Below are 22,627 nucleotides of genomic sequence, written 5' to 3' on the forward strand. Positions count from 1 at the left end.
AGCCACCGGATTCCATGGCCTGTGCAAACTGTTACGGATCCGGGTGGTGGAACCTCTGTGCTGTGATACAAGGAGGGACCAGAGAAGCATAACTAAGTGCCTACCCGGACCGACCCTGGCCACACGGCGGCTTAGTCGACTCCGTGAACCAAAGAGGGACCAGGAAGGTGAACCAGCTGCCACTCTGGTACCAACCTTGTGTGAGAGCAGGCGACTCCCACGGGACTGATGGCCGAGGCCGACAGGCACAGCAGAAGAGCACACAGCTGGTAGACAGGCAGGTGATGTGGGTAGACAAGCAGGCAGACACGGCAGATAGACAGGCTGGCTAGCACAGCTGATAGACAGGCAGACGGGCACGACTGATGGACAGGCAGGCGGGCACGGCTGATAGGCAGGCAGCCGCGGCTGACAGATAGGCAGGCGGGCATGGCTGATAGACGAGCTGGAGGGCACTGGAACCTGAGGGCTGAGGAGAGTGTTAGCACACAAATAACAACCTTGCACAGGCACCTCCTTTTTGGAGGAGGTACCTTATATAGGAGCAGTCCTCTGGCCATTGGCCGGGGACTCTTTAGGATGGCGCGCGTGGCCCCTTTAAGAGGGAGGAAGCGCACACGCGTGCACCCTAAGTACAGTGCTCGGGGAACTGCGCGTGGTGCGCGCACCTCGGGCAGACCCAGCCGGGGAGCCGGAGGACGCCGGACCGGGACCGCGGCGGTGAGGGGATCAGAATCTCTGTTTGTTAGGTGCCAGATTGCAACTTAAGTCTTATGGATTGCTGGAGCCAGTCCACAGTAAAAAAGCAGCCATAGAGTGTCAGGGAACATTCACTCAGACTTTTCTTAGCCAGGGCTGCTCCTTGGTGAGAGTTCTATTTCACAACAGTCATATTCTTTATGTCGGTGAAAGGACTGGCATAGAGGGAAACCATCTCTACTCTGGCTGTCATTTCTCCCTGGAAGTTCTCTAATGCAGCTTGTTCCATAAGCAATGGCAGCCCGTCCAGCACATCAGCTCACACTTCTCAGTACTTTGACATACAAAGATCTTTACGCCTTGAATTTCATGACTACAGAGTTGGGCAATGGCCTGATCTGCAATGCGTTTCGAGAAATAATGTGCATAAGCAGAGCCACGGTTTAGGCCACTGATGGTCATCATTAAGCGAAACTCATACAGTTAAGACTTCCCTGTTCTCACCAAGGATGACTGTCCATGTTCTTCTCCTCCTCATTATCACCCAATTCGCATTGAGATGAGATGAGGCTGGACTGTATAGCATCACCCTGTATAGTTCTTTGCCTCCTCTTTAATTGTGAGCAGCGACCGTTTCAGTAGACAAAGAAGTGAGATGGTGATGCTAATTTTGACATCATCACTCATCACTGCTCACCATCTTGGTGGAGTTCCAAAGTTTTGGAGGATGGCACAGATGTCAGACAGCTATGTCCACTCATAAGCTCTTATGTGCGGAGGCTGACCTGAATACCGACGTCATGTTGAAGCTGGTACTCAATAACTGCCCTCTGCTGCTCACAAATCCTTCACCAACATATGCAAGGTTGAGTTCCAATGTGTGGTGACATCGCACACCAGTCGGTGAGCTGGAAGCTGCAAATGCTGCTTAAGCACGGCGAGGGCGGCGGAAGCTGTAGATGACTTTCTAAATTGGGCAGATGCGTGGCGTACTTTGACAAGCAGTTCAGGCAGATCAGGGTAGGTTTTGAGAAACTGCTGAACCACTAGGTTGAGCACATGGGCCAAGCATGAGATATGTGCGAGGTTGCCAAGCTTCAGAGCCGCCACCAGGTTCCGGCCATTGTCACACATAACCATGCCTGGCTGTAGGTTCAGCGGTGCCAGCCACAGATCTGCCTGCTCTGTTACAGCTGTCAACAACTCTGCAGAAGTGTGCAGTTTGTCCCCTAAACATATTAGCTTCAGCACTGCCTGTTGCCACTTGGCCAAGGCAGTACTGCAGTGCTTCCAGCTTCTGACTGATGTGATCATTTCAGAGATGGAGGCTGAAGAGGAGGAGGTGCAGCAGCTGTGGAATGTAGGGGCAACCCTGATTGACCTAGGGGCTGCAATCCTCGGCATCGGGAGGACGTGTTACGCCCCAGGGCCCAACTTGGTCCAGGCTTCCACTATATTAACCCAGTGTGCCTTCAGAGAGATATACTGTCCCTGGCCACAAACTCTTGTCTATGTGTCCGTGGTTAGGTGGACCTTCCCCAGTAACTGTGTTGTTGAGGGCATGTATACTGTTCTGGGACAGGTGCTTGTGTAAGGTGGGGACGGCCCACTGGGAAAAATAGTGGTGGCTGGGACCGAGTACCAAGGTATGGCTGCCTTAATGTTGTGGAAAGATTCCGTCACCATGAGCCTAAAAGGCAACATTTCAAGTGCAAGCAGTCTAGAAAAGTGGCAGTTTAGTGCTGTAGACTATAAGTGGTTGACTATGTATTTGCACTTGCGTTCAAAGTACTGGTGTAGGGACAACTGAATGCTGCGCTGGGATAAGGACTTGGAAATGGTAGCGCAGTAATATCTGATTCCGTATGATGACCACGGATTTAGGCAGTGGCATTAGAGATATGGTATTAGTCAGCGACTACGTGTGAATAGGTTGAACAACACAAAACTGGCAGACTTTAATTGGAGTGTAATATTTGGCACGCTCCAAAAAATGTCACAATTATTACCGCTGTAATATCGGATCACGTCTGATGATGGACAAGTTTCTCTGCTTCCATAATACAGCAATACAAATAAAATAAAAAAAAATCTGGCTGTATTCTGCTAACAGGCAAATGGAGCAGTAAAATGGTGTACTGTATTGCTTTTTAAACAAATAATCAGGATTAAGAGCAAAAATAAAAATTATCTCTGATATCTAGGGCAGCTGGATTAGTCCTTAGAAGGACTGTTAGTTCAGATGTGTATATATAGCTGTGGAATACCTAATAAACCGCCAATTCTCTCCCTAGCTCAGCAGAAACTCCCCCTACTCTGCCTGTCTGAAGGTTAGACTGGGACGAAACATAGGGTCACCGGGTCTGATGTAGACCCGATGACACTATGCGGCCGGCCAATCACTGTAATGCCACAACTAACTTGAGCTCCCGCCTGAACATCCAGAAAGTACTCGCCGAGCATCTTGAGCAGTGAATAAATAATACTTTCATCATTATAATAACATAGAACTATTGTGGCCGTATAAAAGTTAACTAAGTCCAGAAATGGAAATTTTGTCTAACTTACTGGTCTTCTTGTGACTTGGTGGAGCTGGAATGTTTGTTAATTACTCAGCACCAAATCCCTCCCTGGCAACTACAGAGATGTCGAAATCCTTTAATTGTGTCCACGTTTCTTTTGTGATCTTTTCTAACGGACTCTCAATCTGTACCTTAAACTCTCTCCCTGTGCAGTCATGTTTGGCATGTATCCATTACTACAGCTTCAGGTTTAAGTATATATTATTTTTACAATTCTCATGTTTTAACAGTAGTATAAAGTACTTAAAGGAATATTCTAAGCCAGAGCATCACATTGGCAGTGGTCTAGAAATGGAGACCTCCAGCTACTCACTGAATGTATCTTTATTGTCATTCATTTTCAGAATAAAGTAAGTTCATTAAAATTATTGCAAAACTTATTTCTCCTGATAATGACCCAAATCAATTCATTCAGATAGATTCTATTACGGGAATACTCCTAAGAACATTGTAGGAAATTTATGAAGACTGGTATGTAATACATCAGTCTTAGTCCAGGGTACGTTCGGGCTCGTGCAGACAACTGTATTCTCGGTTCGGGTGCAATCCAACAAAACACTGAATCGCACTCAGTCCAATGTTATTCTATGGGGCACATGTATGATTTTTTTCCTCCGAGTCGGTCCTAGTAAAATGATTGTAGCAGCTGTATCCGATTATCGGATCAGACTCGGTCATTCATGTCTATGGGTCCGTGGAAAAAAACTAGACTGCACTCGGATGACATCTGAGTGCGGTCTGATTTTCACGGACAAACTGAATGGAGAAGATGGAGAAATATTTGTTATTTTTTTTCCTCGTCTGAGAAAATCAGATCACACTCTTCTTAAACTCTGCCCATACACTGATCAGAGTTTGATTAGCATGATCAAACAGATTTAGAATATAACCTTACTACTATAGGGCTGTGCACTGATCACCCTGTCGAGCCCTCCTTCCCTCGTCTTTCTGCGCACCGCAGTTGCTGCCCAGCTACTTAATATAGTTTATTTTAACATGTAAATGGCAGCTTGATGACCATAGCAGGATGGGTTTGATGGCCAATTGGAGCACACGGTACCCTAATTAAATCTCATATGAATATCCTGTTCTTTGCCTGTAGCCTAGTAAGTGACACATCAGAAGAATAAGGGTCTATGTCCCTATATCATGCCGCTTTTAGATGGTGTAGCCAAAAGCTGGTGACAAAATTCTCTTTTATGTCAAATACTGTCATATTAAACCTTAATGGCTTCATTCACTCTACTGGAAAATACATCATGAAATTTTGCCACTGTCCAAATACTTCTGGATCCAACTGTATGTTTGTGGAGGAATGTAAAGAGATAGCTGTCTTCTGAAAGAGAACCTTATGTGTATAATGGGCTTTAAAAATGATTAGAAATAAAACTTCAATATTTGTTTGTTTTCATATTTCAAAAGTAAAACAAAGCAAGAGATTTGCAGTTGCGACAAAATACCTCCTGTTCAAGTTTGTCCAAATGCCAGGAAAAAATTTGACTTTCAAGTAACGTAAGCCACATTTGGGCGCTCATTCTGTATTCCAATGTTAGTTTGGGATTTAATGTTGCTGTCACACCTTGTGCAGGTATATAATTATATACTTTGCTGTATATTAGAATATTACACTTAATGCTGGGTAGGATCATTTATAGTTTGGTCACCAACAGAGTAATAAAATAAAAGGTCAAACCATGCCGATTCTTCATTTTCCAGCAGCTGGATGAAGATAAAGCAGCCCAATACTTGACTGTTCTTCTCTCTGATTGTTAACATCAATAAACTGCGTATCCTGCATTCAGCTGTTGGATTGATCCCTTTTGTGCATTGTGAAAGTTTCCAAAAATCACTACAATCCCTTCATTATTTCTGGTTGCCTCCTGAGTAAATAAAGATTTTGTGAACCTCTGACATTTGTTATTCAGTTTTTCCTGCAAGAAAGAAATAAACTGAAATGTGATCCAGAATTTTTCTCCAACTAAAATAGTTTTAATATATATATATTTTTTTTTATTGCCAAAAAATTTGTAACATTGACAGTGGGCTCGCTAAGGGCGGCCGTAGAGGTTTTTCATCCAGAAAACTTTGATGATTTTTTGTTCTAATTTTCCTCTGATTTTCATCCATGTGCCATCTGTGTCTACGTTTTTTACGTCCGTGTAACATCCATGCGATGTGCATGTCCGATCCGTTTTCATACAGCTACACTAAAAAATGTCCATGATCAAATACAGTTTCCTAGGTTGATAATAGAAATGTATCCGTAAAAATCAGATCCTACTCGGATGTTTCGTGTATGGTCCAATTTTTTTTTACGTACCCATAGATTTGAATGGATGAGTCTCATCTCAGACAGAAAATAAAGTTCTGCATAATGCGATTTTTTCTCTCACAGACATTAGGACCGAGAGAAGAATCATTAATCTGAGCAACACTATAGAATTACATGTGTCCGTACAATATCCGATCAAAAATTGGGCAGCACGCATCCGATTTATACGCTCGTCTGCATGAGCCCTTATTGTAAGGAACATGTGTATCTCTCCATTATCAATAAATTGACATTACCTTGACATATTTCCATTTTTCAAAGTTACCTATCTGTAAACCTATGTTATCAATATATAAATCATGGACGACACCTTTAAGTCAGTTTTCCTATGCCAAAAAAAAATGACACCACTGCCTTAACATTCTATATCTTCAGTATGTAAAAGAACCAAGCACAATCCACAAAATATCCTAAGGGTGCGTGCACACGTAGAGTTTTCTGCACCATAAACCATAATGTTAGCAGGAAAAATTCTGCATGAAATACGTGCATTTGTTTTTGATGCCTTTTTACTTGTATTTTTTCCCATTTATTTGAATGGGAGAAAAAAAGCTGCTAAAAAGTCGTTGAAAAAGTTGACATCTGCAGCTTTTAAAAAAAAAATGGCTTTGATGGTTCAAATCTGCAAAGAAAAACTAATCAGCATGTGCATGAGATTTCAGAAAACTCATTTACTTTGCTGGGACTGTAAAATGCTGTTTTTTTTTTATAAAGCGCAGCAAAACAGCAGCATGTGAATAAGCCCTAATGGGTTAAAATCAAATCTTAATCGTACTGGTTGCTGCTCTATTAATAATAATAATAATAATAATAATAATAATAATAATAATAAAAGTGCTGAGATTGTTGAGTACTTTAGGAGACCTCTCAGGAAAATGTCTCTTCTTTAAGTGTAACCGCAAAAACATGAGTCTTTATGGGCGTCTTATACATGTTTTCACTTAAAGCATCATTGACTTTTGACAAAGACTGGGATTGCCATATGTTGGGCTGATCTGAATTAACCTCTGGGCAGCAGTCACAAAATATGTGAATGACTTTGCGGATGGTGGTGCTGCATTGTCAGCCGATATTGCCATTTATTTTTAAAGTGTTCTGGTAACCAAAATGGCAACATACAACACCAGATTTACATCTCATGTAACTGCAAGCACAAAATGACAGGGGCCTTGGGGCCTGTTCATATCTCAGCTTCTGCTCACATTAAACAATATGGCAAAAAAAATTTTTACTTAAATTTATGATTTTTTTTCAAATGGTTTAGTTAAAAATGATGTAGCGTTTCCTTCTATAGCCTCTATGTTGCACTGTCTAGTGCTGGCTGCAGAGTGAGTTTACAAAGTTATTAGCCATTAGTCAGCCATTCTGAAAAACTGTTTTCCCATTCCCATTTTGTAAATTTATGACATATCCGGAGGGTCTCCGCTCTGAAATCTGGACATTTAAAGCAGTTTATTACCAGAATTCTGGTGAAAGCTGCATGATGAATTGGGCTCTAAGAAAGGAGTGTTGTAAAATACTTTTGAAAAGTCACAATTTTTTTTTGCGCAATTCTGAGTTGTGCAAAGGTTTTACGACTTTTCGTGTTTAAAAAACAGTTTTGGGCAGCTCTGCCCAAAATGGGCAGGATGAGGCGCGGTTATGCCCATACCTCAAATTCGTCAATAGTACCAGCTTTTCTCATGCCAGAAATGTTACTCTAGTCTTCGACTGGAGTAACATTTCTCGCGAGGTGCACACAACTGATAAGACGTGCCAACTTCATTAAGACTGTGTACAAAATGCCAGTCTTACTAAATTGGGGCTTTAATTTTAAATCTTAATATTCTCTTTTTTTCACTTTTGTTGACCATTTTCTTTTCTGTATGCCGTTGTATTGTAAGTAGACCAGTAAGGGTCATTGTTGTAAGCGAGATGCTACTGTATGTATCAGTACATTCTGTGAAGCATACGGTATATATATTAATAAGGCGATGAGCAATTTCTCACTAATTTTTTGAAACTTTAAATATTTTTGATTTGGTGGAATTTCCACAAAGATGTAAAAGTGACTCAAAAATGACCTGAAAAGAAGTTTGAGATTTCCCATGTGTTGTTTCACTGTAGTTCATTTCCAGCCAAGCATGTGACAGCAGTATGGTGGCGCAGGACTGTTTATGCTACTCTTGCAGTTTGTTCTTGTTTCCGTGGCATATGATCTAACAGAAGCTTGTTTCCAGAATCGTAATGCTGAACATATGTTTATTACAGCTCTCGCCTTATGATGTGTTTTCATGGCAGGTTTTGAATTTTTCTAATGGGTTGTTTTGGGTGGGGAAGTTGATATACTGTTGGTATTAATTGATTATGTTAAACTTAGGCTAGTAAATCTGTTTCCTGGTCCAATTCATATGTGATGAATGGCTCAGTACAAAATAATACATGAATCACTCTTAATAGAATACAGCTCATTGGAATTTTCAAGTCCTAGTGAAGAAGAATGAAAAACATATTCGAAGAAACAATAATTTGACAAGCCAGCTGATATTTGATTTTGTCAATAGGACATGAGGGGCAATCAGTGAGATCTACATAATGCAAATCAAATTTGTGTCAAATTGTAATAAAAATGCTGGTAAATTCGAACAATCTGAAATTCTATTTGGGCGAATCGCCAAAAGTGGCCGCCATCATTTTACACAATGCAGAAGATTGCAACAGACAGAGAAGGCTTACATGATCTCGGGCGCATCAGTTAACGCAAGGGATCCAGCTCTGCAACCATTTTTGGGTGAATCTATTTAGTGAGAGGACAGCTCACAGCTTAGTAGTAGGAACAGAGAGGAAAAGCCCAAATTTCTCAATATACTGTCCAGATAGTGTGAATGACAAACAGCAGTGAAGAGCAGTTACCATCCATTTAGCCATAGCTCCTATATATATACACTATTTGGATGTCACTTTGATATTGCTAAGGCTGGGTTTGAATTAAAGATCTTTAAAGGGGTTGCATACAGTCTTAGGAGACCTCAGAGATCTCCAGGGCAACTGCAGTACCCTCCGCGAATTGAATTAATGTGAAAAATTTGCGAGCTGGCAGATTTGAATTTAAAAAGGTTCAATCATCACTAGATAAGACTTTTGCATTAGCATTAAGAGAGAGTAACTTTTGGGAGAACAAATATGGTGACATGATGAAGCAGGCCCCAAATGTTTTTAATACACATTCAAGACCCCAGAGCTTTCAAAATACACATAAAAATCAAGGGTGCGTACACACAAAATCCCCTAAACCTACAGTCCACACGCACATAGAGCCATAGAGACACCCATTTTATATGCACAATATAAATCAGAGACCCTCAACCCACACTTAGAGGGCTGGAAAGGGCCCTAACTGGCACACACCGAATACCTAGAGCATTGTAATTTATACATATTATGCATGTCACATGAAGATAACCCTTGATCATGTGCCCCAAAGGGCATTGATATAGTCATCATGAATTAGGGACTATCAGGTTCAGGTCATCATCTATGAGCCAGATTGGAGAGACATTCTATTAAAGCCTCTTCTTTTCTGGCAGACTTGAGTCACCCTTTTATTATAAGAATGGCTATTCATCTGAATGCCGGTTAACATTATATTGCCTATTTAAGTGTCACTGATGTCACTGGCTGGGAAGGTAGTCAGAAGCCATCAGTTGATCTTTATGGAAACCAAAGATTGAAGATCATACGCAGTTTCTCCAGGGTCCTTGAAGGAAGAGGGTCTTGGAATTGTAATGACCATTTCTGGTAGGTTATAAAAACCTTTGTTTGACTGTATTCAAAAATGAGAGAAAGGAGACAGAAATGTTTTTCTTATTACAATAAAATAATAGGCATTAGTCCAAGGGTGATAGCATGGTGGGCCCCTGCTTGCTCTCTTCAATCAGGCCAGCTCATATAGTACGTTTGACCATTCTATTAAATAGGCTTAAATGTGTAGCCTTGTTTATTAATCGATCAAAGGGTCAACATTTGTGATTCTGTTAGCAATCAGTATTGTGGGCATAGGAGAGCCTCGTTCTTAGTCTCATCGACTTACATTGAGAAAGTGACATCTGGTCCATTCAGAAGATGCTATGTGAGTCGGCAGGTCACAAATGCAGTCACATGATGCCGGAGCGGTGTTGGAAATGGCAGAAGACGGCGACCAGTAAGTATCTGAATAAACTCTCTACACACTAATGATTGCTAGCAGAGTGGACAATTAAATTAAATTCCAGAGTGGTCCTTTAAGAAATGGAAAACCAATATGTAGCTAACAGAAATTAGTTGCTCTCCTCGTTTCAGGAATGAGATATTGTGGCTGGATGGACAGCTTGTCTATTTCATGAACTAAAATGACCCAGAACAAATAGCAATAAAATGTTAAGCAGTAGTTGCTGCGCCTAATGAGCAGAATTGTATCAGATTTAAAGGTGTAAGTCAAAGGAGTCAGCTGTCATTTTACTGTGTTTCAACTGTTTCACAATGTGTATCCTGTATTTTATAATCTCTGGCGATATAGCTTGGACGCGTCAGTGGATTGCACTCAGAAAACATGCAGTACAGCTGCAGTGTACAGAAGATTCACATGCTAAGTATCTGTGGAAGAATTTTGATAATATAATCATTTGAAATGTTTTTATGTGACTTAGACTGTGGTCCATTCATCTCTAGCCATGACTACAGTGCACTTCACCACTGCAGCCAATTGCTGAGTTCAGCAGCTCTGCCTATGTATATGGAATATGCTGCTGAATTCAGTGATTGGCTGCTGCGTTAATTTAACTGTACAGTAGTCATGATGTCACCTCTGCAGCTTGTAAGTAGAGACCAGAGTAGAGAGATGGTGGTGGATTTAGGGAAACTTCTTCCTGGAAAGAGTTGAGCTGTGTAGTTTGGAGTAGTAGTTGTAGTGATCTGTGTGCAGTAGCAGCGTGAGTGTTGATCTCTTGGTCCTTATTTCTATTTAGTTTTTTTCTCCCTTTCCCTAACCTCCTCCCTATTTTTGGTAAGTGTCTTTGTATGATAGTGGTTTCAGTTATCCCTGTCTGTCTTTGTGTCTTGTTTCCCTTACATTTCTTTCTCATGCCTCATGGAGTGTGTGAAGGGACAGATTAGGGTTTACCAGGAGCATAGTAAGCTCAGAGACCCAGGCCTCTCTACCATCAAGAGTACTCTTGGCACAGGGATAGTTAGGGTCCCAGTTCCAGGGACAGTTCTAGGCCCCTCTCCCTTACTTCAAACCGTCACATCATGACACATACTTAGTTATCACTATTTTAATTAAAAAGGTGTAAAAGGCATCCCACCGCGACAAGGTGTACCCAATCAGAATGGTCCTATCTCTAGTTGTTGCTATTTTATATGTATACAATCCTTTACTGTAATAAAAGTTTATCCTGGAAAACTTTTAAGCAACTTTCTAAATATTCTATTACCAATATTGATAACAGAAGAATGAAGTACTCTGTGTGACATTTCTCGACTAGACTATTTTCACATCATTCTCTCTTCTCCTTGTATACTTTATATACAAATTGCCTCTTCAGAGAAAAAGAGGACTTGAACTCTACAGTGCCACCTATTGGAAGGAGCAATCCTACAAGTCACAATCGACCCTTTAATGAGTCGTGCAATGTAACTTAGGATAATAGCCAAATCAGAATGTCAATTTGCAGACACAGTGTTTCGGGCTGTTGGTGTTAGAACCCTCCTGTTTGTTTGTTCTATCTTGTGTTTTGCGGTCACGTGACCACCTGCCTTTATATTCCAGCTCCGCCCTTTTGACTGTGCTGGACTTCAGTGTTGTTTGACTGTTTTTCTATCCAGGTGCTTCGGTGCCTATCTCTGTCAGTTCTTGGTCCTTCTGGGACGTCTAGTACCTTTTTGTCAGTTTGTCTTTTTGTGTTCTGCAACAACTTCTCTGTTTAGGAGGTGTCCCATTTTTTTTCCAGTCCTTAGTTCTTTTAGGGACCCCTTCCTTTATGCTATAGGTCTTCGTTCAGACTAGCCGAGGACTAAGGTGGGTCTGTTCGCTAGGAAAAGGCAGCCCGCTACATCGTAGGGATTCAGCTTAGTCTTACTGTAGGGACAGCTTTCCCCTATCTTTCCTTAGTACATGTTGCAGATCATAACAGTTGGCCCTCGTCAGTGCAAAGTATGAGAACTGATTTGGCTGGGTGAGAGGCTCTGGACTGAGGTTTAAGGGGTAACGTTTCTCCTTGAGGAGAGTAACACACTGGCTCTGGCATGCCAAGGTAATGAGGCTTATTCGCTGTGCAATGCTCCCATGCTGTGAAATTTAATATGCAAATTGCCTCATCAGAGAAAAAGAGGACTTGAACTCTACAGCGCCACCTATTGGAAGCAGTAATCCTACAAGTCACAATTGACCCTTTAATGAGTCGTGCAATATGACTTAGGATAATAGCCAAATCAGAATCTCAATTTGCAGACACTGTGCAAATATATAAATATAGTGACTAGTATACTTTGTCACTTATGTTGCCTCAGAGAATCTTGAATCAGCATGAGCAAAGTGCCTGAACCCGGCGGTCCTTGTCTACTTCAGGGAATTTATGGTTTACTATTACAATTTTATCTTTTGAAAACTTACTCATCCATATAAACGTTGACCCTTCTCTGGAATATTGTATGCACTGAGATTAATTAACAGGATTTGTATTTATATAATATTTAAGAAAGTACAAATTTAAGATTAGCCAATATTTATTATATGAATTACTGCCAATACCAAAGGCACCTTTGCAATGGTCGACAATCGGCTGAAAAAGAGTTTATAAGAATGTTGACTTCAGATTGGTCCATATAAAATGATATTAATGAGCAGACCATTGAGCTGAGCTCATTCAAAAACTGAATGTATTGTTACTGTGGTTCTAAAAATCATCATAGCCTGTAACACATCCCCCCATGTAAACAGGGGATGTACTGCAGATAATCTACAATCTGACGAACAATAAGCTCCCCATACAGTTTGCATAGACCAGTGTAAAAGGCTCATAAATAAAATGTGTCATCAGAATATGACCTATTGGTTAAATCAAGGTTTTGTGCTATTTGCATTTATTTTAAGTTTTGGCAATGTTTTTTTTCCATATCATGATCTTCAGTAAAAACAAAGTTAGTAATCCTGCAATTTTCACACTGGCCACTGGGGCTATTTTAGACTCATGCTTCCTGTCCTTTCAGGAAGAGTTTTCAGCAGGATCCTTATTAGCAGAGGCAGGGTTACAATAATAACACAAGATTCACCAATCTCAATAGCTAATGTCACAGTTGACCCTGTTTTTTCCCTCCCTTCACAATAATTCAGTATAACTTGTATATTATTCTTTGAAATCCCTGGTTTATATGTATATGAGTTCAGTGGGTGGTCCTACTAGTGATTGACAGCTGTTTGTTGCATGCACAACCATACATGCAAGACTGTGAGTTACTGAATCGGACCACCCACTGGACGCATATGTATGTACAGTGATGAGCAAAGGGTAACAATGTTTTGAACTTTAGACCTTCAGGCTCCATATCTCACCATCCACTACTGCTTCGAACGTGAGAATACCATCATTTTATAGACATTCATCTTGGCTATCTCATACATAAATTTGACTTGCAACTATTTAGTATATGATTAGTTTTGCAGATACTTGTCATGTCACTGCCTTGTTACTGTTCTGCTCCTAAAAATCTAAATTTTAATTGTTATTATTTTGTTAGTATTTTTTGAATCCACTTTTGGCTTTCAACACTGCTTGAATCCTTCTAGGCATTCTGTCAATAAGACTCAAGCATGTCCCAACAGAAATCTGATCCCAAGTCTCTTCTACATGTTCCCAAAGTTGGTGTATACTGATCAACTCACTTGGATATGTATACAGCTTTTTCTTCAACTCTACCCACAAGTGCTCAATTGGGTTGAGGTCTCGGAACTGTGGGGGCCAATTCAGTACATCTACTTCATTGTCATTGAACCATTTCTTCATCAATCTCGACGTATGCTTCGGGTTGTCATCCAGCTGGAACACTATGTTGTCCTTTTCATACCCAAGTTCAATGAACAAAGTAAATCATCTTGTAGGATACTCACATATAGCTGACCATTGAGACCACCATCGATTCAGGGCTACTATCCAATGCTTTTGGCTGTGAAGCAACCTCATATCATCTGACTTCCCCCACAAAACTTGACAGTCTTTCAATTTCTTTGTCCATTAGCCCCTTTTTCCCTTATTTCTTGCACCCATTTGCACCAATCAGAACCTAGTCTATTGACTTTCGTCTCATTGCTCCAAATCACCCATTTACAATCTTCTACTGTCCACTTTTCATACTTTTTTGCAAACTCAAGCCGACGCTTCTTATGACGATATTGAAGTCGAGGTTTCTTCACCTTTTTTTCGGGCCACCATTCTAGACTTGTGTAATGTGCATCACACGATGCTTGCATGAATGTCTGTGATCTCACTATTAAGAAACATTTGAGTCACTTCCACTGCTGTGTTTGTCGCTCCAGAACTGATAGACCTTGTGATGAGACTATTTGTTGACTCGGATATTTTGCCTGGACATCCACCTCTTGGCTTTTGAATAGATGGATGTACTTCATTTTGTTTTCTTCCAACTATCATGGCACTCACATGATGCAGTTTGTCAATTTTCTGGATTGAGAGACCGCTATTGATGAGCTGGATGATGCTGTTTGTCTTTTCTTGGGAATTCTTCTTCATGGCTGCTCCTCTTTCTGAGCCAGGGACCTTTTGCTTGTGAATCAACCTAATAAGACACTGAGCTATTAAGGAATGAGAGAACAGGTTGTATTTTGTAGTAACAGGAATAGAAAGATTTTTCCACCATCAGGAGCAAAACAGTAACAATGCAGTGACATGAAAATAATCTGCATAACTATTCATATGCCAAATAGTTGTGAATCAAATTTATGTATGAGATAGTCAAGATGATTATCTATAAAATGATGGTAGTCTTATGTTAGAAGCAGTAGCGGATGGTGAGATATGAAGCCTGAAAGTCAAAAGTTCAAAACATTGTTACCTTTTTGCTCGTCACTGTGTATACATCAGGGATTTCGATAAATGAAATGCAAGGTTTACTAAAGTGTTTCCTATAAGTCAATCTGATCAGTTCCTCCTGCTTTTTAAAGTCCTGCAAGAATATCAGACATCATTTTCAACTTGTCATGCTCCCTTAAAATAATTTTCCCATTGGATTCTCCCAAATATAGTTGCTTGGTGACTTTATAATAATATAATCAAATATTAAAACAAGATTATGTAAAAAAAAATGTGGATATTCTATGGCAGCAATCATGTGTACGATCCTAAGGAAATACTACACATTTTATTCAGACATCATTTTTCTTAATTTTATGTGGAATGGCTTCATGTAGCTGCTGCGTGGAATTGGCTCCTTCAGTTGTCTAGTTTATTCTCTACTGCGTAATTACATTATTAGTAGTTCAGAGTCATGAGACTAGAATTCAGATGCATGAAATTAGTTACCCTGTGACTAAAATAAAATGGATCCTATTGTACAAAAGTTGGCAAGCAGAAACTATTATGACTGTATAAGAAAACATGTTGTTCATATGGACAAGGGCTGCTGTATTGCTTCTTTATCATTTGTCAACATTTAGACCCTAACTGATTTAATTTCTTGTTTGGTAGATGATACTTCACCGGGTCAACTGCGTAGTTCTTCACGGCATTCCCGTACCAAAATCACATGCTCTTCTGTCTACGAATCTCGTCTGGGGCTTTACTTTGTGACATGTCTGTAGCTGTTCGGAAGAAAAGCTGGGAAGATCATGTATCTCAATGGATTGGATTGTCTTCTAACACTTCTGGTTGTGATAAATTGTGTTGCCATGGAATTAAAGTAGAACATTTAAGATCAGCTATGGAAGAACACGGGAAGGAGGTTATAAAGGAGACTTTATCAAAGTGCATTTATTTAGAGGAATGTAATGGTTTTTTACAAGTTGAAAAACAGATCTCAAAGGAAATGGATGAAAATGATAACCTAGATACAGAAGATCACAGTTCATCTTCAAACACCAGCATGGAAACATTCATTTTCTTTCCACCTAATGAAAAAGAACTCACGACCAAGAAGGAGGAACTTCTGTCACGAGAAGATGGAATGGAGGTTAAGTCCTTACTTGAAGAAGATATGAGCAATACACTTGAAGTTAGCAATACCAGTGATGATGTAGAGAAAAACAATTGTACAGATAATGATAGGGGATATACTAATTATAAAATCAATGGACACAATGTGAATGTTTTAGATGAAATGTCCTTCAAGGAAATGCTTCGGGGAAATACTGATTTGGAGGAAATTGATATGTCTGGTGAACAGATGGTACATTCTGCTCGGATTGCTCAGCAGAGAAGAAAATCTGATGGATCTAAAGTTGTGTATGAGCAGAATATCTGCCTTGATTTTACTGATAGCTTGCATACTGGTGCAGGTGCTTCTTCTCATCTGGAGCCATCACAACAAACTAGAAGCTACCAAAATGCATCCTTTCTAGGCCAAGCCAATCATAGCCATTATGAGTCCCATGAGGTGAATAATGACTTGAATGTGTCACAAGATGGGTTAAAAGGATTAAATTCAAAAAGTGATACCCGCTCTGTTCCTACCAAGGATAACATGACTACTTGTGAAGGGATACATGATCAAGTAACACTGCGTAGGAAAAAGGTAAGAATTATTTTGACTCTTAAACTTGTGATGTCCTCCTCTATGCATCTTTATATTTTGTTGACTTCTTTTTTTACCTTGAAACTTGGCATGGTTGCAAAACTTAAAAAGCATGTGAAGGCTGATCATTCTAAACCTTAAAGCACCACTCCAGCGTTTTTTTTTTATTGCACCGCTGGAGTGGTGCTTTAAATGTAAGTCCCCTATCTGAATACTTATATCCAGGGCTTTCCACTTTTCTCCCATGGGGTATTCTCACATCAAGCACAGACACCACACAATTGCAGGCAGTTACAAGTCCTGGCAAAGCTGGTAGACAGCAACGAGGCACACATTATGGGCCGTGAGCTACATATTTCTTCCGAGACACAGGTTGGGAACACCTGATGTATACCATACATATTCTATATATATCAGTTCTTTAATTTATAGAATTTTTATGCTGGAATACTAAAAAGGATTAATATTCAGAACAGTGATCACCAGTGACATAACGCTAATTTGTGTCATTCCAAAATTATACTGCTGCCAGACAGATGTTAAAAATATGATTTTATTAGTAGAACGTATGTTAAAAATCATTGCAGAAAAGCTTTCAAATTTGATATAGCTATTATATATCCATACTCATGACATTATGACAACAGTTAACTGCTTTGCACCAAAAACAATGATAAAATAATTTATTATATTTCTCCAGGTGATTTAAGTAATGGGCAAGATAGTCCAAGTTAGAAATAAATAATGTCAAATGTGTAAACTTATTGCTGCTCTACTACTATATTCAGAAGAGTCATTCTTGTATAATCTTGTCTTGCTCATTACAATTTTGAATCATGTTTGTCTTTGAGATATATAGTGCTTGTATGTTAGGAATGGAAGAGCAAATTGATTCTAAACTAATCTATGTTGTTTCAAATTCAGGTGAATTCAAATTGTGGGGGGGATTAGATTTGAGTGCATACAGCAAAATGATGGTTAGTTGGTTGCCATTTTGCTGAATTTGTATGGGAAAGGGGTTAAAAAACAGTAAAAATAGTACTCACCTCAGCCCTCATTTGCCGCCATAGCTTTGTGTCATCTTTCTCCTTCTCCGTAAACTCTGGCTCCGGTCTTCTCTTTTCTGATGCTGCTACTGCCGATTAGAACACATCACAGCATAATAAAGAGCGTCTCCCCATAAAGTCACATGGGAAAATGTTACTGTGTTGGGCATTGAATATCAAAATGTCATGGCAATATAACGGGAGACTTTTTGCCGCCATACACACTGACGTAGAGTTTAGAGAAGACCAGATCCAGAGTTTATTGTGGGAGCAGAGGACCAGCAGGAAGCTGCAGCAGCAGCAAAGATGAGTGAGAAGTGAGGTAAGCTTGATTTTTTTATTGATTTGTAACCCTTTCCATTCAATCTGTTTATTATGATTTGTGGTTTTGAGACTCACAAAAAGATCCTCAGGATGTAAACAGCTTGTTGGAATATAATGGGTATATGTTCTATCTGGGAAAAACATGGATAGAACATGCACGTAAAAATCAAACATCTGATTGAGGCCTTATAGGGAATCTGTCAGTAAGATCAAGCCTCACCTCCAAACCACATATAGGGAGGTGTAGGTCTTTCATATGTAAATTCATCAATGCCTTTATATCTTCTATCTGTTGCTACATTACTGAGAAATGAGTGGTTTCATTCATATGCAAATGAAACGTTAAGTTCTCCGGGCATTATAGAGCACCTAACAAGTTTAATTTACCAGGAATGCAGCAACAGACAGACTGTATAAAGGTGTTGGTGGGTTTACAATTCAAAGTTTACAGTTTACAGTTCAAAGACCTCAATGCCCATACTGATACTAACGGATTCTCTTTAATGAGTTTTCTTCAGTGAAGAGTAAAAAAGAAGCACGGTGGGCATGTGATCTCTATATAACCCATCCATTTTGTTGAAACTGTAGTATGCTGCATTTTTGACCCAGCAAATATATGCAGCGTCAAAAACTCACCGTGGGCACATAGCTTAAAGTTGACTGCAGGTTCGTGGATGCTGTATGGCTTGTAAGGCAGCACTAGTCATCATACTGGGGGATACTCGCTGCACCAGGTCAATTAAAGCACACCAGCCACGTTTTTCAGTTTTCACACTTCAGCAGTTTATTGCACTTCATAACTGCTTATCACACAGTCCATCTTAGTGGCTCACTGGCATATTACACACATAACATTCGGGAGCCTTTCCAGTGACAGACACGTCCACTTGGCTCTAGTTACAGCCCTCAGCTAGGCAACAACATAAATGTCCATATAACGCAGTGTTTTTACCTTTGGCTGGTTTTTAGCTGCTTCAGGTTTATTCTGCCACCACTGTGGCTTTATGGCTTCTCAGATGGGGGTCTCCAGCCCTCGTACCATCCAAGGCTACTGGTATGCTTACACAGCCAACATCCAGCCTCTGCCTTTCAGGCTCTTGCCTTCCAAGTCTCTGGCCCTCCAAGCCTACTGGGATCGCTTACACCGCTAAGGATCCAGCCTCCACCTTTCAGGCTCCACCAGGCTTCAATAGGCCTCACTAGGCCTCACACTCTAGCGGTGTCCCATACAGGAACAGGCCTCACGCCTTAGACACACTGTCTCAAGACTACCAGGGTTTATATATCCTGTAGTACACACCCACAGGACCTGTGCTGATGTCACAGTCATGTGATCAGACATTCTGTGTGCACAGGACCCTGTACTATGTCACAGTCATGTGACCAGTCACCTGAGGGGGATGGTACATGGTCAGCCCAAAACACATCCTGGACAATTACAGTAATGCCTAGCAAGCTACTTCATTACAGGCTGTAAATGTATTGCATTTCCTTTCATTGCTAGAGGTCCATTGTCTTATGCTGATTAGCACCTGGCATTATTATGCAGTGCTTTTTTTAATTACTTTAAATTGTTTTGGTCTGATGTATGGTTTTTGAGCCTTAAAGTTTTCCATTTAATTTGTATAATTTCGGTCCCATTGTGTTTGTACACAGAGTTCTTTCTTCTTTGTTTAGTAAAATTGAATGTTTACTGCATTATATAACAACTGAGGGTTTTATATTTATAAAGGCTTTCTCTCTGTGTATTTGCTTGTATGTTTTTAGAGACGCCAGTATCAAAAACTCATGTACGAAGTAAAATGGCTCTGTAGTTATTAAGTTATATCTTTCCTATAAACTAACCCTTTCTAGGTGCACGTTTTCCCTCTAGAGACAGAGAGTAACAATTTGCATGTTACAACCCATGATCCCAGATTGAGGATTAATTTCCTTCTCGTGGATATTGGCAGTGAGAATCATAGAATCATAGAATGTCAGAGTTGGAGTGGACCTCCAGGGTCATCGTGTCCAACCCCCTTTTTAATGCAGGATTCACTAAACTATCTCAGACAGATGTCTGTCCAGCCTCTGTTTGATGACTTCCATTGAAGAAGAACTACCCACCTCTCGTGGCAGCCTGTTCCACTCATTGATCACCCTCACTGTCAATTTTTTTTTCTAATATCAAATCTGTGTCTTCTCCCTTTCAGTTTCATCCCATTGCTTCTAGTCTTTCTTTGTGCAAATGAGAATAAAGCTGATCCCTCTACAGTGTGACAGCCCTTGAGATATTTGTAGACTGCTATTAAGTCTCCTCTCAGTCTTCTCTTTTGCAAGCTAAACATTCCCAGATCCTTTAAATGTTCCTTTTAGGACATTGTTTGCAGACAGGTCACCATTCTGGTCGCTCTTCTCTGAAGAGCGACCAGAATGTTGAATGATGAGCATGTGAATACTTCCTTAGTTTTGCCAAAAATTCTTGGACTAGTCTTTCAATAATAAAATATACTGCAGTGACACTTCCATTTCAGAATCAGAAGGTCATGATAGCAAAAGAAATAAATCTCAAGACATTATGACATCACATTGTGATTGTAGTGGTCAGTATCCCTATCGATCCTGAAAATCAAGGAAATAGAGTGCTGGTTTAGTGCTAGGGCCCTACTACTGTTTTTCCCTGCACAGGTTGCCAAACTGTGCAGGAAACTACAGACCAACCCGATTTAAATTATCAGGCCATGAAGCAAAAATTACACATATGTATTAATTAAAGTTTTTGTATGCTTGGAGCTTGGTACAGTAATCCTTTTTTGCATTCTTTTCTTTTATATTTTAATCAACTTTGATACAGTGTTTTGCACTGTTTTATACCTGTTTGAACAAAATGTCAAAACTGCTGCCGATCAGTAGCTGCTGATTGTCTGTAGTGGTCTTTTGACATGCACCCACACACTCACACACATACATACAAATATACATCTTTTCCCACCCAGCAGAAGAAAAAGCTAGCAGCTATACTAAGCGGGATAGTTTACTATTCTGTTTTTTTTTTTTACTTAACCATTCTTGGACCACTAATAAAATATCTTAAAGTAGAGGACAACTTTTTTAAGTTTTAGTTCAGGGTAGAAGGTAATGCTTTTAAGACTGATCTGATCCATTAAAGTGTAGAAATTGTAAGCTAGGCTTACAACATATCTCATAGATATCATAGACATGGGTGCATAAAGAATCTTAATTTTTCACTCTATGGACTTGGAGTGTTACCATTTTTTTCTTCTAAAAGATGATGTAAGTATATTTTGAATTAAGTAAATTGCTTGATTCTCTTGGTTCCCTCTTATCTGTTTAAACATGTAATTTGTACTATTGCCTTTAGGCCTTAAACAAACAGCTTGCTACAGAGTTTATTTTACATATTCAGATATGAGATGGACTAGAGCAGAAAAATAATAAAATAATAAACATAAAATCCAGAGAAAAATACCAATCCTTGAGCATGATTAGTTGTGGAAGTCCAGATGAAATGCAAAGTGGATTGAGAGGGAAAAGACAAAAATAAATATAAATATAAAGTTAATGCAGTCAACACAGAACCAGTGTCTTCATGAGAATACTGATTAATGAAGATGCCAGTCTGGTGTTGTCACGCAAGGTGTGGGAAAGACTAAGTGCAACACGAAAGGAAGAGAGGAAGGGAGCCCAGACACTAGGGAAAGGGGGAGTGGAGACCTCCTAGGCTGATCTGATATCATCCTGTCTCCCCTATCGTCCCTATATTGGTTCCTCACCAATCGCTGCACAGGAACCTAAACACTGTATTTCCCTAGAGCTTGGCCCTGGTTGGGGGGGATGAGCACTAGTCAGTCCCCACTAACAACTAAAGACAACATGGGAGACAAACACGGGGGAAAGTAACTTAGCTTGAGCCGACTTCAGCGAGATTAAGCCACAAGTCCTCCTAGCACCTGAGAGAAAGTAAGCAGACTGCAATAGCTCCAAATCTTCACAAGGGAAAATGTGAATATCACCGACACCTCCCTATAGCAAACAGAAAGTATTTTAACACCCAGGCCTGGATGTCAATTAGCAGGAAGGAGGTAGCCGCTGGGTCCTAGAGTGAGACAGATCTAAGAAGGTGTCTGTAATGCCAAACGAAGAGATCTTCTGCAACCAATTGCAGAGCAACTGTCTGTCACGTCTGACACACCCGTTACAGGTGTTGAAAACACATTGTATGAACCTTTATAGCTCTGATTTAATTACTGTTGCTTTTTTTATACTTTTGATTGACATTGCACAGTGAATTTACTTCCTACTTGATACACTTTCAATTCCATTTTGACGTCCCCAACTATTATTTTTCTTCTGGACTATATGATAATTACAAAGGTGGTGGAGGATAAAAGTGAGGGAGAAACTACCATATATGTAACCCGTTTATCTGCACAGGGACTTAGAAGGTAAAGTATCGTGCTACCACCTTAAAAGCAGTGGGCAGAATTAATTTCCATGTGTTTGGCCTAGAAAAAGGTAAAATGAAAACTATATGATGTTCTTTTTGTATCCAATCTTGATTATGGCAAAAAAAAAAACCCAAACATCATAGGCTTCACCAAAACCACATTATGCGAACACGGCTTTAGGGAAAACTCCTTTCAGACTCCTATGAGTTATCAGATAACATGCCAATACAATGGGTACATACATTGTTTCTGTCACAATTCCACCACTCAGTAAGTGACAGCTCAGCCACCCTATAGAAATCAGGGACATGCTGGGCTGTCAGTATTGTGAGTAACAACCTAGCCACCCAATCTGGCCAGGCTTGCTGGGTTTCCTCCAGGCGTCACGTGTTCTGGGTGATTAGCTGGCTATTTAGCTGGCTGACAAGGGGTAGACCA

General features: G+C 40.1%; 1 protein-coding gene across 3 annotated transcripts in view; it reads left to right on the forward strand.

Annotated features, from left to right (window-relative positions):
- The window catches only part of DLC1 (DLC1 Rho GTPase activating protein), an 869,826-nt gene that overhangs the window by 79,029 nt on the left and 768,170 nt on the right, over positions 1-22,627 (forward strand). For all 3 annotated transcript variants that reach the window (XM_073645427.1, XM_073645426.1, XM_073645428.1), the window contains exon 2: positions 15,330-16,371. In XM_073645427.1, the coding sequence (XP_073501528.1) occupies positions 15,388-16,371 (984 nt within the window). In that variant the 5' untranslated portion in view covers positions 15,330-15,387. The remainder of the gene's footprint in view (positions 1-15,329; positions 16,372-22,627) is intronic.

The sequence above is a fragment of the Phyllobates terribilis genome, unplaced genomic scaffold (assembly GCF_046119375.1).
Source record: "Phyllobates terribilis strain yellow unplaced genomic scaffold, ASM4611937v1 Scaffold_1__5_contigs__length_1240528914, whole genome shotgun sequence".
In the NCBI taxonomy this organism is placed as follows: domain Eukaryota; kingdom Metazoa; phylum Chordata; class Amphibia; order Anura; family Dendrobatidae; genus Phyllobates; species Phyllobates terribilis.